Raw genomic sequence first — 15,439 nt, 5'->3', positions numbered from 1 at the left:
AGTATATAGGCAGAAAGGGTGTTGGAGAAGGAGCTGAGAGCTCTGCATCTTGATCTGCAGGCAGCAGCAGGACACTGTGTGCCACACTGGCTGCAGGCTAAGCCTATGCGACCTCAGAGTCCACCCCAGCAGTGACAATCTTCCTCCAGCAAAGCCACTCCTCCTAATAGTGCCACTCCCTATGGGCCTATGGGGCCAGCTATATTCAAACTGTCGCAGGTGGGCAGGAGATCTGAGCAGCAATCTCGTGTTTGCCTCCGGAGCAGTTGTAACTACAGGATGTGAGTGAGCGCAGATGCACATGGACACTGATCATCGCTACACTCACAGTCTAGAATGCAGGTCAGTGTCTTGTGTCACAGCACCCGGGGACCCGCCTGAATCTTTGGACTTTCACATATTCGCTCAAGCGATGGTTGGGGTATGTGTTAGGGGAGGGACAATAAAACAATACCCAAGAATAGGTGGAGAAAGAACAATTAGTTCCCAGTTCCCAGCAATGTGTACTGAATTTAAAAATCCTGAGGGAATGAATACTTTCCTGGAGGAAGCGTAGTTGAATCTATGTGCGTTTGGGTGAGTCACTAAATGTCTACAGCTCTACAGAAGATCAAGCGCAGGCACTGTAACTGTGCCCTGCTGCTCAGTAATTCACTTTGTAAAACTTCTTCCATTTTATTATAAGCCAGTTTAGGAGGTTCTACAAGTTTATTCTGGCTCTCTTGCCAACGAGGCCTTCATACTACATCTATTTTGTGTACTGTTTTAAAAATTGCCTGTTATACCACCTTACTCCTGGTTTTTAAAAGGTCTGTAATGACCATCTATAAAAGTCTTTACAGATCCGCTCAAGTCATGACAATTCATCTTTCATGGTTTGTGTATTTTATAAGAAGGTGACAAATTAAGAGGGCTGATAATGTGTTTGTTTGGGTAGACTTTATTTTCATCAAGTTTAATCATAGGCAAAGTCATTAGCTCCAAGTTGAAACAATATGGGCAAAATTTATTTCCTTTAACTTAAGGCACTACAGATTTCCTTAAAGCACACTCACTGTATTTACATGCTGTTTGTGAACTGACAATAAATACTCATTTTACACCCAATCTTCATTCTTCATTTGTAACATTAAAGACTAACAATGAAATAAACCACTCTTCACAAAAGGTATTAAAGCCAGTCATCCTTAAAGCTTACAAGGTGGGCATGAGCGGGAAAGGCCAAGCCCAGTGCAAAGGGATGTTATTCTTCAACATTCTAAGGAAGACAATGGATAACACTGCTAGCAAGCCTCTGTTACCCCCCATGCTCGTACAGAGGAGCCTGCTAACCGCAACGTGTGTGAGAGCCTGCTAACTGCAACATGTGTGAGAGCCTGCTACCTGCAACGTGTGTGAGAGCCTGCTAACCGCAACATGTGTGAGAGCCTGCTACCTGCAACGTGTGTGAGAGCCTGCTAACCGCAACATGTGTGAGACCCTGCTAACCACAACGTGTGTGAAGAGCCTGCTAACCACAACATGTGTGAAGAGCCTGCTAACCGCAACGTGACTGCCCCTCTACTAGATAGTAAAGTCGAGGTACGTAACTCTGAGCTGACTAGTGGAAATCACAAAAACACACAGGCAAACACTTTCCTATTACCTTTGGGCACTATCATCAAGGAGAGCTAAATCTTTCCTGAAGCCAAATACTTTCCCCCGAACAGGAAGCAGAGCAGAATTTTAGTCAATCATTTGACAACTTACACACCCAAACCTCCATGTCAAAGGCTAGCTTTACTAAAAGGTTTCCTCGGAGCAAAACTGGAGTTGTGGGCTTTAACAGTGATATACTTTTTTTTCAAAGATACAAATGAATTAGCACAAAGCTCAATATGATAATCTATTTGAAGTAAGCACGAACTCCTCTAGTATTTTATTTCATCAACTCTTTAGCCCTTAGCATCACTGTTGCATGTAATAAAATAAATAAATAAACGAGAACACATATGAACCAAAACAGCCATTTTATGACCAGGAGCATAGACTATATAAATATGCAGTGCAGAGATGCCTCCCAAACCCCAATACAACGGGGCCCAGATGGGGTGCAGACTTTAGGAAATGAGCAGTGGGCTGACACGTGCGATGTATCCAAGATGGCTGAAACGTGCCTTCTGTCACCACGGGCCATCAGTGTTTAGCTGCACTGCATGCTTACTGTAGACCCATTTTGTAACTGAAAAACAGTAACCAAGTTTGTTTTCTATTTCAACTTGTCACAACGCTAAAGATCACACTAGTAATACAAGCCACCACTAGTCTGGTCTCTAGTGGGCATCACACAGGCTGTCTGTTCTAATAGTTCTGGTTCCGAGGAGGCAGCCAGCAAGGGAATGACACTGTGCTTCACACAGCAAATCTTCATTTCGGGGTGTTAGGATGAGTTAAGTGAGGGGGGAAGCAGCTCTGGCCCTTACCACGTGACGGTGACCCAGGGGCAGGAGACACTAAAGTCTGTTTCACACTTCTTACCACTCTACAGAAGGCACATTCAAAATCCGCAGCTTTGTATTCAGGTCATAATTTTTTTTCTACAGCATCTGAACACTTCCAATAAACATGAGAATTGAAAACTGTTAACAAAAGTGAGTTTTTAATTGTGATATTAACTTGTGAGCTGGTGAAAGTACACAAATATGGTGTGCAAGAAGTAACCCTTCCTTTGAGCTGACCCCGCCCTGACAGCTGTGTTCTGGCACACAGTCCAGTGCCCACTGCAAGTGACATGACATCGGCACATTCACACACATAAACACACTTGCACACACAACTTACCCAGAGACATTAGACACAAATAGAGAAAAACAACTTTTCTCTGTTTTCTTTGAAACTTCTTATCAACAATAGTATCCAAAAAACGTTAACTAAAACAAACAGATAAACAAAACCACAAGGTCTTGCTATGTAACCCAGGCTGGACTCAGTCTCAAGGTCCTCTGCCTCATCCTCCCAACCAGTGGGCTTACAAGTGGACACCACCGTGCCCAGCTCCACAGACACAACTTGAGGGGTGTCAACAGCTTAAGGGTCATAGCAAGCTCAGACTTTTTATTACATAGTCTTCCTTGGGTCTGGTTTGGTTTTAGCAGCTTTACTTAAAATGATTTCTTTGTATGCTACAGTTATGCTGGGTGGCTAATTAGTTTTATCAACTACCACAGAATTTCCTACGTCAAGGGTTTTCTTGGGACACATACTAATTAAAGGCAAGTATAAAAATATGTGCAACTTTTTCTCCAGGATACACAAAACTCACAAATTACATAAATATTTTTGTGTAATTTACAAATATATAAATTTGTTAGAAAAGCATGCCTCTTAAATTTTGGTATATTTTCACTTAAAGATATATTTTAATTGAAAAGAAAGATGGAAGGAAGGACAGAAAGAGTTGTTTTCTCAAAGCTGGGTCTTATTTAGGGAAACAGGTGGTTTTAATTAACACATCAGAAACTCTACTATTGTCAGGGTTATTTGTATCAGGCAACATACCAAAACAACACACACACACACACACACACACACACACACACCACACCACAACAAACAGAAAGCAACACAGTAATTTTAGCATGTTTCTGTCTTGACTTTAGAAATACACCTTTTTATGGCTGTAACACCAATCCTTGCATGGATCCTTAGTTTTGAAATTAGGAAGACACAGTGAGTTACCCAATTAAAGGGTCATCGTCATCCTCCTGCAGCTGAAGGCGGGAGAACGGGCGGGAAGCCGACTCTCGGTTCTGCATGAAGATTATGAGACCTGTCAGCGTGGTTAATACCAACAGTGCACTAATAACAATTCCAATGACTTCCGGGAGATTAATGCACCACTGGTCCGCCAACAAGCACTTGGTGTGACTGAAGGTCCCATTGTTGGGATGCGGTTTCAGTCCCAGGATGTGGCACATCATTGGGTAAATGTCCACAGTGTTAATAGTGCTCTGCCTGTAGCCTTTTCTAAAAGCAGGACCATGAGCAGCAAGGAACGGATGCATACTAGGCAGAGAATTGTCATAGCCATGGTCACCTACTGGAGAGAAAGACAAAGCCGTGTTATTAAGCATCAGTGTTTCACAACATCACTCGTTCACAAGCGTCCTGCCAGCCATGTTCCCATTCTCTAAGATTCTGGCTGGCTGCACTAACCAGAAGCCAGACATGAAAATCTGTTGCTTCCTTCAACTTAGGCTGACCTGCATTTTACATGTACTTACATGTCTTCCTAATGAAGCTTGGCTTCAGACGTGAACACTTCTCAACCTGATGAACTTGTGTTTCAGCCCTCACCCACGCGCTTCACCTATCCATCACCAGTGCTGGGTGCAAAAGCTCACAGTCAACCCATAACTACCATAACCAACAGACCTAAAGAAGCTAAGTAACAGGGAGGCCCCAACGGAGGATGCTTGATTCTGACTCAGAGGGGCAAACGCAACAGGCATCGGGAGCGCTTGCAGAGAGGACCAGGACCAGGACTGGAGCCTACCACAGAGGTCCTCTGAAGGACTCCACTCAGCAGGGGAATGAATCAGATGCTGAGACTCACAGCCCAACCCTGAGGCAGAGTGCAGGGAAACTTATAGGAGAGCTGGGGGATAGAAGGACCAGTCTCTGCAGGAGCTCCACAAGGACAACAGAGCCAACACATCTGGGTCCGGGGGGACCTGCCGAGACTGATGCACCAACCAAGGATCATGCAGCGAGAGGACCTAGACAGATGTAGTCGACAGGCAGCACAGACTCCATTGTGAGTCCCATAATATGGGGAGTAGGGGCTGCCTCTGACATGGACTCTCATGCCTACTCGCTGATCACTTCCCCGTGGCAGGGTGGCCATGCCAGCCCACAGAGGAACAGGATGCCGGCAGTCCAGATGAGACTTGATAGGCTGGGGTCAGATAATAGGGGATGAGGGATCCCCTTTCTGAGGAATAGGTGGGGGTAGAGGAAGGGAGGGGGCTACAATCAGGATATAAAGTGAATAAATGAAGCAATTATTTTTTAAAATATGTTCAAGTGCTGAGAGAGTAGAAGATAGGACACTGAATGTGAGGAGGGGATTTCAGACTTAACCATCTCAGGTGTTTCAGTAACAACTACCATGGCGAGCCGGGCGTGGTGGCGCATGCCTTTAATCCCAGCCCTCGGGAGGCAGAGGCAGGCGGACTGCTGTGAGTTCAAGGCCAGCCTGGTCTACAAAGCGAGTCCAGGACAGCCAAGGCTACACAGAGAGACCCTGTCTCGAAAAACCAAAAAAAAAAAAAAAAAAAAAAAAAAAAAAGTCAAGAACTACCATGGCATAATGCATCACTGATTTACTGCCAGTTAATAAAGACCCCAAGAGCGGGCAAGGTGGACAAGTGAGGATTTTAGAGAAGGCATCTGTGTACTGAAGGTAAAAGAAATGCAGACAACTCTAGCTTGTAACACCAGAAAATGCTTGACTCAAAGAATCACATGGCTAATCGCTCCCAATAGAATTCCAACACCCAGTTCTTCAGTTTGGCTCTAACAACCTTGCCTATGAATGCCTATCACGTGCATTTCGTGAATTTCCATTTTAGGGACACGGAAGTTTGCTGCAGTGTTTTGGGACTGATATGACAAGTCTCCAGCGATTCCACGGCAATTAAAATTCCAATTCAAGTAAGTAAGTATCATGGAAAAAGTACTGGGAATGCGAAGCCCTGCAAATTATATTTGTCTGTCCTTCCATACTGATGGAATGTGATGGTTTTGTTCTCTTCTCTATATTTTTCAAGTTTACAAAACTAAGTATGTAAAACAGCATAAAGAATACACAAACTCACTTAGTCCGTTTACCCTTGCTTGACACTTGCAGATTCCCATCCTATAGACTGCAACTAAGTCTGGTCCTTCACCTGTGTTTATAAGCCAAGTTTCCCCATGCATTCACCACTTCAGTGGCCATTTTCATGCTAGAAAAAGAGCTGAGATAGTAGCTGAAACAGAACACTGGCCCGCAAAGCCAAAAATATTCATTATCCAGCACTGTAAAGATGTTTGCTGACCCGAGATGGACTTTGATATCAGAACTCTTAAAGTACGAAAATGAAATACCGTGTACAGAAGAATGCTCTTCATCTGAGACACGTGGCTCACCCCTCTACCCTCAGTCAATGTCTGAGGAGCCCCTGTGATGTAGCTACTTTGAATACTTGGTTGCCTGTTTGTTTACTCTCAGCTCTTGCCCAGGGATCCACAGAACCACAGCATGCAAGCAATGTCATCATTTGGGAAAGTCTAAGGGTCACTCAGGCTGACTTTTTTTTGTAACCCCCACAAGAAGGAATTAGGAAGTGAAACTGCAGCTCTCCCCTAAAGTTACACAACCTCCCAGTGGAACAGTGAGACGGTGGCCGAGGTAAATGGCTGCATAATGAAAATCACTTGAGAACTACCTTCGCAACACTGAACTAATGGTGCAGTATGCGCATGCCTACATCAGTGCACCTGCCTTGCAGAACACGGTCACAATGTGTGATGTACCCTGTAGGGACTTCAGAAATATCAGAAACAAGTACTTACATTTTAATGGTGACTTGTTGACTACAATTGTCCAGCCTTCATCAGCAACCAAAATAATAGGCTGAATTCGATCATTATGCTGGTAGTGAAATCTGTTCGGAATACCTTCTTTGAGATAAACATTCATGTGAGGGCTACAGTGTTTCAGTTTGTCATAAACCTCTGTCACATCTGTAAAAGGGGAAGACAAAACGGAATACTGCCTTTGACTTAGAAGCAATGATACACTCATATCTTTATAGCATAAACAGAGACACAGTCTGGACAATATTATCTAATTAATTGCTTTTAATTCTCTAAACAGAGAGCAATTACGTGACAGAAGTCAGGGACAGGCATACACAAAGGCAGTTTGAGTAACTGACATATATAATTATGTGACAATGTCAGGAATGGGCATGCACAGGCACTTTCAATAACCCACATATCTATTTTCATGATGTAGCCTGTCCTGGTCGACTTAGAAAGAGGGCTGTTTTCACAAATATAAACTGTGCGTCACTACTGATCACTAATTCCACAGCTGGAAGAAATGTCTCTTTCGCTTACTTTAAACAGGTACTTACTTATTTTGGGAAGAATCGCAGCCACGGGGGTTAAATCTATAACACTGTAGGATGACTGGTTGATGCAGGAATCCAAATGAATCAGTCTGGTCTCAGAACACTGAGTCATCCCATGATCACTTGTAATAATTACGTTAAGGCTTTCCCACAGTCCTAACACCTTGAGTTTTTGGACAAGATCGCCAGTAAGGTCATCTATTTCTTTCAATACTTTACTCATGTTTCCTTTATCTTCAGGCCCAAATCTGTGGCCGCTCACATCTGGTTCTTCCCAATAGAGTGCTGCAAAGGTGACTGGTGGGTTGGAGCTGCTGAGCCATGTGGCGACTAGATCTAGTCTCTCCTTAAAGGGCACTGAGCTGTTGTAATTCATAAAATAGGAAGGTGTGATGTTGTGAATGAGTACATCAGTACCAGGCCACATAGCAGCAGCACTTGATCTGTTTTCCTGAAGCTGATTGGTCACCCAAATAGGCACCGCCCCATTCCACCAAAATGGATCCTTATCGTTAGATTCAGAAAAATGTTTCTTTGTGACGTCATCATACATGGAGTTGGCCACAATGCCATGGCTTTCTTCGTATAGGCCTGTCACGATGCTGTAGTGGTTTGGAAATGTTTTTGTGATGAAAATGTTGTGGACTTGTTCCACCAAGACACCCTCTTTGACAAAGTTCTGGAGGTGAGGAAGGTCATAGCTCTTCAGGTAGTCAGCTCGAAAGCCGTCAAAGGACACCAGGAGTAACTGAGGCGCCGCACTGTAGGAAGAGTTACCTCTACAGCCAGTGAGCAGGCCGCAAACCAGAAGAACTACTAATAACTTCATAACGAACGCGCTGGACACAGCAGTGAGGGCTCCTAAAGCAAAAGCACAATGCATGAAGTAGCAACGCTATTTAAGTCTCATAAATTTCGCCAGCAGAAGAGAGTCAACATTTACAAATCCTGTACATGCTAACTTTGCTGAAGGCAACTTAGAACTTAGATTTAAAGAAAGCAATAAAGTCAAAATATAGGGAGAAAATTGCCTTTACTTTTCCAGTCTCCTGGTGATACCCACCCCATACATTCACCAAGCTCTGGAGGGAAAATGGGGCATTCTTATGTCCCATCAGTACTCCCATCCGTCTATCTTATTCATCCAGAGCAGCAGAAACTATTCTAAACATTTACCAAAAAATAGATGGAAACATAAAAATGATCCTTTTGTTAAGAATACAAATAATTCCAAGCTTTTTTAGTTTACCTTAAGCCCACGTGTAAATTTGGTAGAAATTCTAGCATCAATATGGTCACCAGTTTGTGTTTAAGAGAAAGAAATGCGGCCATAGAGACAAAATAAATGGTACCTGAGGGAGGGAATCTCAGTGGGCACTTGCCCAGCGTTGACGTGAAGCTCACTAACAGACAAAGCTTATAAGGACTTGCATGGCACAGTAACTTCAGAAGCTTAACAGTTAGTAAAAGGAATTTCATCGTGGCACCACCCTTAAACATCCACCTTGCTGCTAAAGGCATGGCTATTTTTCCTAATATCCCAGGTCTAGCATTATCCTTAATTACTCTTTTTTTATTTTTAAATCCATTGGTTACTGGATTATACCGAATTTCATAGTGTGTCTAAAACTTTTCAAATATAGTTACCTCTAACAGTTACAGAGACGAGGAGACATTTCAATAAATGCTGCAAAAGATAGCTGGGCAGCCACATGCAAAAAAGAATTAGCGTGGTGCTCTGTCTCCTACCATCCGGAAACGTTAACTCCAAACAGACGGTGGACCTACATGGAGGCTAGTGGTGTAAAGTTCTTAGAGGAAAATTCAGCAGTGAATCTCCATAACCTTTGCTTACATGCAAAGCTTAGATGCCGTGCCAAGGACACAAATGAAAGCGAACACAAATGACCACCCCTTAGATGAAATGCTTAGGAGGGGCAATTCTACAGATAAGCCAGCACAGATAGCTACATAGGGGTAGGCTTGTGAGAAAGTGACAGTAAATACCGAGGGGAAGGGAGCTGCTTTGGGGAGTGGGGAAAGTGCCTTCAAATTGATGGTTATGCTTTCGTAATGCTGTACACTTCAATGAGTGATTTTGGCGGTTTGTATCTTATGTATCAATAAAACCATATTTTAAAAAGTGGGGCTGTATTCTTAAATGCCCAATCACAAAACAGCAAACATCTTCATTTCACCTTACCTCAAAAAAAAAAAAGGTGTGAATTATGCATAATGCAGATTTGGGTGTCTTAACGTGAGAATATTTTGCACTACTTCCTGTATGCAAAGCAAGTATCACATAATGAAACCTGTTTGCCCTCCTCCCACAAAATGCAAAGGACTGCTCTTTCTTCCTCAAATTCTGAGTAAAAGTCATGTCAAAAAATACATGCTATTATAAATCCTAGGGTTGGGAAAACTTTCAGCATTCTGCCTGGATACAAAAGCAGTCCTTGTCTTTGAGCTTAGCAACAGGGATGGAGTTGTTTGTTTGGTTTGGGTTCTTTGTTTTTTGAGAAAGGGGTTTTTCTCTGTGTGGCCTTGGCTGTCCTGGACTCGCTTTGTAGATAGACCAGGCTGGCCTCGAACTCACAGAGATCCTCCCTTGTCTCTTCATCCCAGAGTGCTGGGATGACAGGTGTGTGCCACTGCAGCCAGCTGCAACAGGGACAAAGCAGAAAGTCTGTGGTCCTTACTATCAGGAGGCCTTGGGAACTGAACTCACAGCTAGAAGATGGGTCCCCTTGGTCACCTGGTCTCTCCCAGCTTCTATTTCCTTGTAAACGGGGGATGCATAAAGGTTAGAAGCAGACCCCCAATAATAATAATCATGATGATGATGATAATAATAATAATCCTCAATATTAGCTTCCCTCATCCATTGTAGTTATAAAATTAGTTAGGCCTGTGCTACAACAAGCAGAAGATTACTGTGGAACTAATGATAAATTAAGAAGATTTTAGACTCTTCTTTTTATAGATGGTGAAGCTGAGGTCCACTGGCTGGGGGAGCTCAGAAAGCTTCCTACGATCTCAATTTCATTTTTGTGACAAAGCATAGAAACACCGCCACTGAACAGAATCATGCCTGTCAGAACATGTTTCCTCGCAGTGCAGAGGGCCACGTTTCCTAGGACACGTTTAATCCCAACACTGAGTCTCGAGCTATGAACGAGTCACCAGTTACAAGGTCCCCAAACCATTCTCATGGAGTGAGAGAGTCATGGTTCCAGGAATGAAATGATAAAATGCTGCAAGAAACTCTGTGATGGTCACACAGGTGAAAACTCCAAGGGAATTAAAAAAAAAAAAAAAAAAGCAGATATATCTGGAATGCATCCAATAGTTTGACGGTAGCTGGAAAGTTGATGTAGTCTCCAAATTAGGGGGCAAAACACCCCTTATGTCCTCTGGGTTGACTGTCTTGCCTGGAGAGTATGCATGTCAGTCAACTCTCACTAACTAGGGTTGGGTTTGATGAGGGTGAGGCAAAAGCCATTTCCCAGCATGAACATTCCATCTGCTCTTTGATGCAACGAAATACAAATGTGGCTTTAAAATAGCATTACCCTTTGTTACCTGTGTGCACTGGTAGCAGGTAGTTTAGATTTATATTAAGTGTTTAAACAATCTACAGGAAGAAACCCAATTCCCTGAAAGCTTTCCAAGTCTTAAAGATTCTAGGATTCTAAATGGTTCTCCACCATTCTAGGCCACATAAGCATCTTTAAGCCAGTTACACCTATCTTACTGCACATAAAATGCCCCTCATCGTATATCCAATAAAAATGCTTCCCAGCTATGCTGAGTAAAACTGACTTTAAATTTAGATGAGGTTAGGTAAACAGATGGGGGAGCTCGAAAGCTCCACACTCCCTTAAAAACTGAGAAAGCTCTGGAAAAACGGGAAGAAAGGGGGAAACCACAGACCTTGTACTCCTGCAGCTGGCCCCTTCTGGAGTCCTACCAAAGAAAGTGCACCGGAATTTTCCGGTCACTAGCTAGACAACCCTCACACGCAGGGCTGGGACCAGCCTGGGAAGGGTTGTTTGTGCAGCGCCTGACCCAGCATCCGGCTTCTCTGCCCGCTCCGTCTCTAGATTTTTAGGACACTAAAAAAAAAACAAACCAGACACCAAAGCAGGCGTGGCCCGGCGCACAAGCTAACCCCCGCGACACCAGTCCCCGCCCTCACATCCCGCCACAGTTAACATCCACCTGCCGGAGCACGCTCCTCCTCCCCGCCGCCCGGGGCACCCCACTACGCCACACATGGAGAAGGAGCCAGAAGCTCCCCCACCTCGCCTCTACCCTCCGCCCTGGGCGTGCTGGGGGGAGGGAGTGGCATTTCCCTTCAGGACTCACCGGCCTGCGCGACCACCTCGCTCGGGCGCGCGGAACTAGGCGCTAGCGGAACGGCGCGCCCCGGGGTACGTGCGGGCGAGGCAGACGCGGGCGGAGCGCGACTCAGCGGAGCGCTTCCTGGGACGCCTGCGCAGTAGTGGACGCCCACCCCCGCGGGCGACCGCGGGACACCCGGGAGCCTGGTGCAGCCGAGGGCGCTCGGAGTGCGCAGCTGCCAGGCGCCCGGGGAGAGCCGCTGCGGCCGGCGGCGGAGTCTGAGACGGGTACCTGGATTGGATGCCAGAGCCCGAGGCGAATGGGACTCCCTTTCCCATTGGCTCGTTGCACTGTACCATTCGGAGACAGGTGGAGTTGAATGGGACCTAGGAAAAAAGGTTTGCTTCTCCCTCCCGCCCAGTACCCCTTTCTTATCTCTCTAGTTATGGGTGCCCAGTTTTAGCCAGAAGACTAGGAAGCCCATTCTGCCCTCATCTGCCTTCACCTGTACAAGGAGAGAAACTCTGAAAACAGCCAGTTCATTTGTCTTTTTCCTGTCGTGTTTGAATTCCTTTGCTGTTATATAAAATGGCCATTCATTCTGTTTAGAACCAAGTGTTGCCTGCTTCTGCAATCCCAAAGAAATGCCAGTGAGGGTCCTCAAGCTAAACTTATTCTAATTTTGCCTTTTCACACAGCTGTGCATGTGAAATTATTCTCTTGCCTTTAAAAAGTGTATTAGTCAAATGCCTCAAAAAAAAAAAAAAAATCCAACTTCTAACACGATTAGCAGAATTGCCAAACAGGTATATTTGTACTGCCCAGACACGATAGACAAAGAGAGGTAGTATTTTTTTTCCTATGTATCTATAACCCCCAAAGTTAAACCTGACAAGGAAGCACTCAATCTTTGTTGGATTTAATGAGGTATTTTTAAGGTGCTCCATATTTAATGCCTCCCTCCTGTGTTGGAATACAAGTGCCCAGCGGATATTTTCATTCCTGTAGCTACACCAGATACTCAAGGGGCGTACAATGAAATGAATCAAGGATATCATAAGCCTATACCATGTGCCGAAATCTAAAAAACTTAGCTGCGAACTCAGTAGCTGGATTTATTTGGTTCCTGCCGCAGTGAACACTGAATATCTAAGGCTAAATTTGGTACCCTGCTCTGAGTCGAGATTGGTTGCCACCAAGGAGACTATTTTAACCTGAGTGTTGCCTCCTCGATTATTAGTTTGCCTTGATAAATTGATGCTAGTTTCAAGCCTTAGCTACTATCCTGTGCATTAAGAAAAATTGGAGCAAAGCACACAGAGCATCTAGCATCCTCCTTGATCGTGGTGTGCACTGTGACCCCTTAAAAGCATCCCCCATTTTAAACAATCGGGGGTGAGATGGAGTTCCACGAGTACGTACGTGATGCACAGTTTAGCAGAACGTACATTTTCTTTCTGCGTTTGGGGGCTGAGATTCTGCATAACTTGCTACTTCCTTACTAGGGACACGATTGCTAAAAAAAATAATTAAATAAAGGCCGGAATTGAGTGCCAAATGTGTGGCACGTGTGATAAAGGGAGTGGTGAGCTGATCACCAAGAGAAAGAGAAGTTTCCTCCTCTCCCACTGCCATCACTGCCACCACCGCTGCCTGTATGTGTGGATCAGCTCAGAGTCCCATGTAGTCTGGTCTCCTCCACTTTAAGATAAAGCAGTCAAAAACCAAAGGGACAAATTGATCCCTTTCGGCACCAGCCCTCTGTTGTCTCTCTTACATTTCCCTTATCAGCCCTACTTGAAATCTGTGTCAAGTAGGGCGACATGATAAGGGTTATCTGTTTCCTTGTAGAACAAGAAATGCAGAGAGGGGGTGCCCTTCAGAAATTGAGGGCTTTGCAGCTCAGCAAGTAAGGTTCCACTCACACATACTGCTCTCCTGTCCCTCCCCCAGGCCCCCCCCAACCCCCAGTACCTGGAAATGAATTGGCATCTGTTCCCTCTAATGGTAAAGACAGCCACCTGCAGTCGCAGGAATGATAAGATCCATTTGTTTTGTTTTGTGTTGTGTTGTTTGGTTTTTCATGTACCCTAGGTAGTATAAATGACTTTTGGGGGGTGGTCTCTCAGAGATGACACCTCCAGTGCAGTTAGACTAGTTCCTGCCTCACATGCCCAACTTTAAGCCAGTAAAAGCAAAAAACAAACAAACAAACAAACAAACAAAGCCAGGTGATCACCAGCCTTCCCATCCACACCTGAGCTGAGCAGTGGATGGCCTTTATTTGTCCAAACCCACCTTTTCCTTACTAGATCTGAGATGGAGTGCATGCTGGAAATGCCCACTAAAGTGTCCTTCTTGGAATGTAATGAAAAAAGAACGTGACATTGATACTGATCTTCACTTGTAATGTGATTTTTTTTTGGACATAGGTAAGCTTTATTCAGGTAGATGAAAGGATAACATTCACTTACAGTTTTCTTTCATCTCAGCTTTTGAAAAGAGAGTTTTATAGAGAGAGCCTTTAAACTCACTCTGTGTTTGAAACTGCAAGGAAGCAATAGTCTAAAATCATTAATCACAACAAATGGTGTGCTCTAGGAAGAATTGGCCAGGCAGAATTCATGGGGTGGGGGGGATGGGGGGCGGGGAAGGGGGGGAAGAAGAAGACAGAGGACGCTAAAGTCTGTGTCTCTGCAGGCAACATCCGCTTTAAAGCAGCATGTCAAAGGATGTTTGGGTTTTTTTTTTTTCATAAACTAAGCTCAAGATTTCCCATCTGTTTACTAACCCAAAATATTAAAATAACTGTATTCTGTTTTCAAAGCTAAAGACTTAGCTCTTTATGCACTTAAAGAAGAAACAAACAAAAACAAAAAAGCAAACTCCTGATGCCTAACTTGTCGTTGGTAGGAGTTAGGTCAGAAGTTACAGGAAAATGGTTTCAGAGAAAAAGCCACACCCTGGCCAAAGTGAAACAACCCAGGCTCACTGCTCAGTTCAATGAGGACGGTCATGAGGCACAAAGGAGTGGGTCGATCTCAGGTCTTCAGGGGCCAGGTTAAAGTTCAAATTCTCATGTATACTAGATGATTATATGAAAAAAATCATGATGTGGGTTTTATTGTAGCTGTAAGGCATAAATCACCTTATGAAACAGTGATTTTGAAAGTTCTGTGAATGAGCAATACCACATTTGAACTAGTTACAAGAGGCACCAATTATGCTACACTGAAACACTGTTCAAAATGATCCTATATAATCATGATGTTTCTTCATCCTAAGAGATATTTCCCTAAGTGTTTAATAAAATGAGAGAGAAAAGTTCTCCTAGGGCTTTCTTATGTGGAGATTAGCGTGGCCAGTTTCTTTCTAAAGAAATGAAAGAGTAAGATTCAGCCCCTTGTGGGGCCTCGAATCTAGAAAGATGAACAGAGAAGGTGTTATTCTGGTGTTTTGCTGCACAGCACTCTTTCTTCCTTTTTCTGTGGCTCTCATGGAGACTACCCACTTTCATCCTTTTAAAAAAATATTTATTTATACTATTTTTACTTGTGTGTGTGTGTGTGTGTGTGTGTGTGTGTGTGTGTGTGTGTGTGAGTGGTTGTGTGCAAATGAGGACAGGTGCCTGAGGAAGCTCGTGGCTTCAGGTCCCCCCAAAGCTGATATTTGAGGCAGTTATAACCTGCCTATGTGGGTGCTGCAAACCTAACTTGGGTCCCCTGAATGAGCAGTATACATGCCATCTCTCCAGTGTGTCCCCTGCCTGCATTCTTGAGGCTGGCCGTGGCGCTCCTTCATCTCCAACACGGACTCCTAAGGGGCCAGCTGTCCTAGTTTACACAAATTGAGGACTTCCCTGGGGTGTGGGAGCTTTTTCTGCAAAATCAGAAGAGCAATAAACAAACTGGAGTGAGTTAGCCAAAACTCACCCC

General features: G+C 44.3%; 2 protein-coding genes across 4 annotated transcripts in view; one reads left to right on the top strand and one right to left on the bottom strand.

The window, feature by feature from the left end:
• Nucleotides 1-924: 924 nt before the first annotated feature.
• ENPP4 (ectonucleotide pyrophosphatase/phosphodiesterase 4) lies at nucleotides 925-11,746 on the bottom strand. 3 transcript variants are annotated; one of them, XM_084754133.1, is made up of 5 exons: nucleotides 11,529-11,744; nucleotides 11,094-11,275; nucleotides 7,164-8,021; nucleotides 6,598-6,768; nucleotides 925-4,078 (listed from the first exon to the last, which is right to left on the bottom strand). In XM_084754133.1, the coding sequence occupies exons 3-5, from the start codon at nucleotides 7,987-7,989 to the stop codon at nucleotides 3,714-3,716; spliced, it is 1,362 nt and encodes a 453-aa protein (XP_084610259.1). In that variant the 5' UTR covers nucleotides 7,990-8,021; nucleotides 11,094-11,275; nucleotides 11,529-11,744; the 3' UTR covers nucleotides 925-3,713. The 3 variants fall into 3 exon arrangements, with proteins under 3 accessions (XP_084610259.1, XP_084610260.1, XP_084610258.1); XM_084754134.1 differs by lacking the exon at nucleotides 11,094-11,275 and having other exon boundaries at nucleotides 925-4,075; nucleotides 11,529-11,746; XM_084754132.1 differs by lacking the exon at nucleotides 11,094-11,275.
• Nucleotides 11,747-11,759: 13 nt separating this feature from the next.
• Nucleotides 11,760-15,439, top strand: part of CLIC5 (chloride intracellular channel 5) — a 177,606-nt gene continuing 173,926 nt past the window's right edge. The window contains exon 1 of the mRNA XM_084754137.1: nucleotides 11,760-11,902. The gene's annotated coding sequence lies outside the window, so the exon portion shown is untranslated. The remainder of the gene's footprint in view (nucleotides 11,903-15,439) is intronic.

Source organism: Acomys minous (assembly GCF_964271855.1).
Source record: "Acomys minous genome assembly, chromosome: 13".
NCBI classification, from domain to species: domain Eukaryota; kingdom Metazoa; phylum Chordata; class Mammalia; order Rodentia; family Muridae; genus Acomys; species Acomys minous.
The sequence above is the reverse complement of the archived record's forward strand: the minus strand, read 5'-3'. Positions and strand labels throughout refer to the sequence as shown.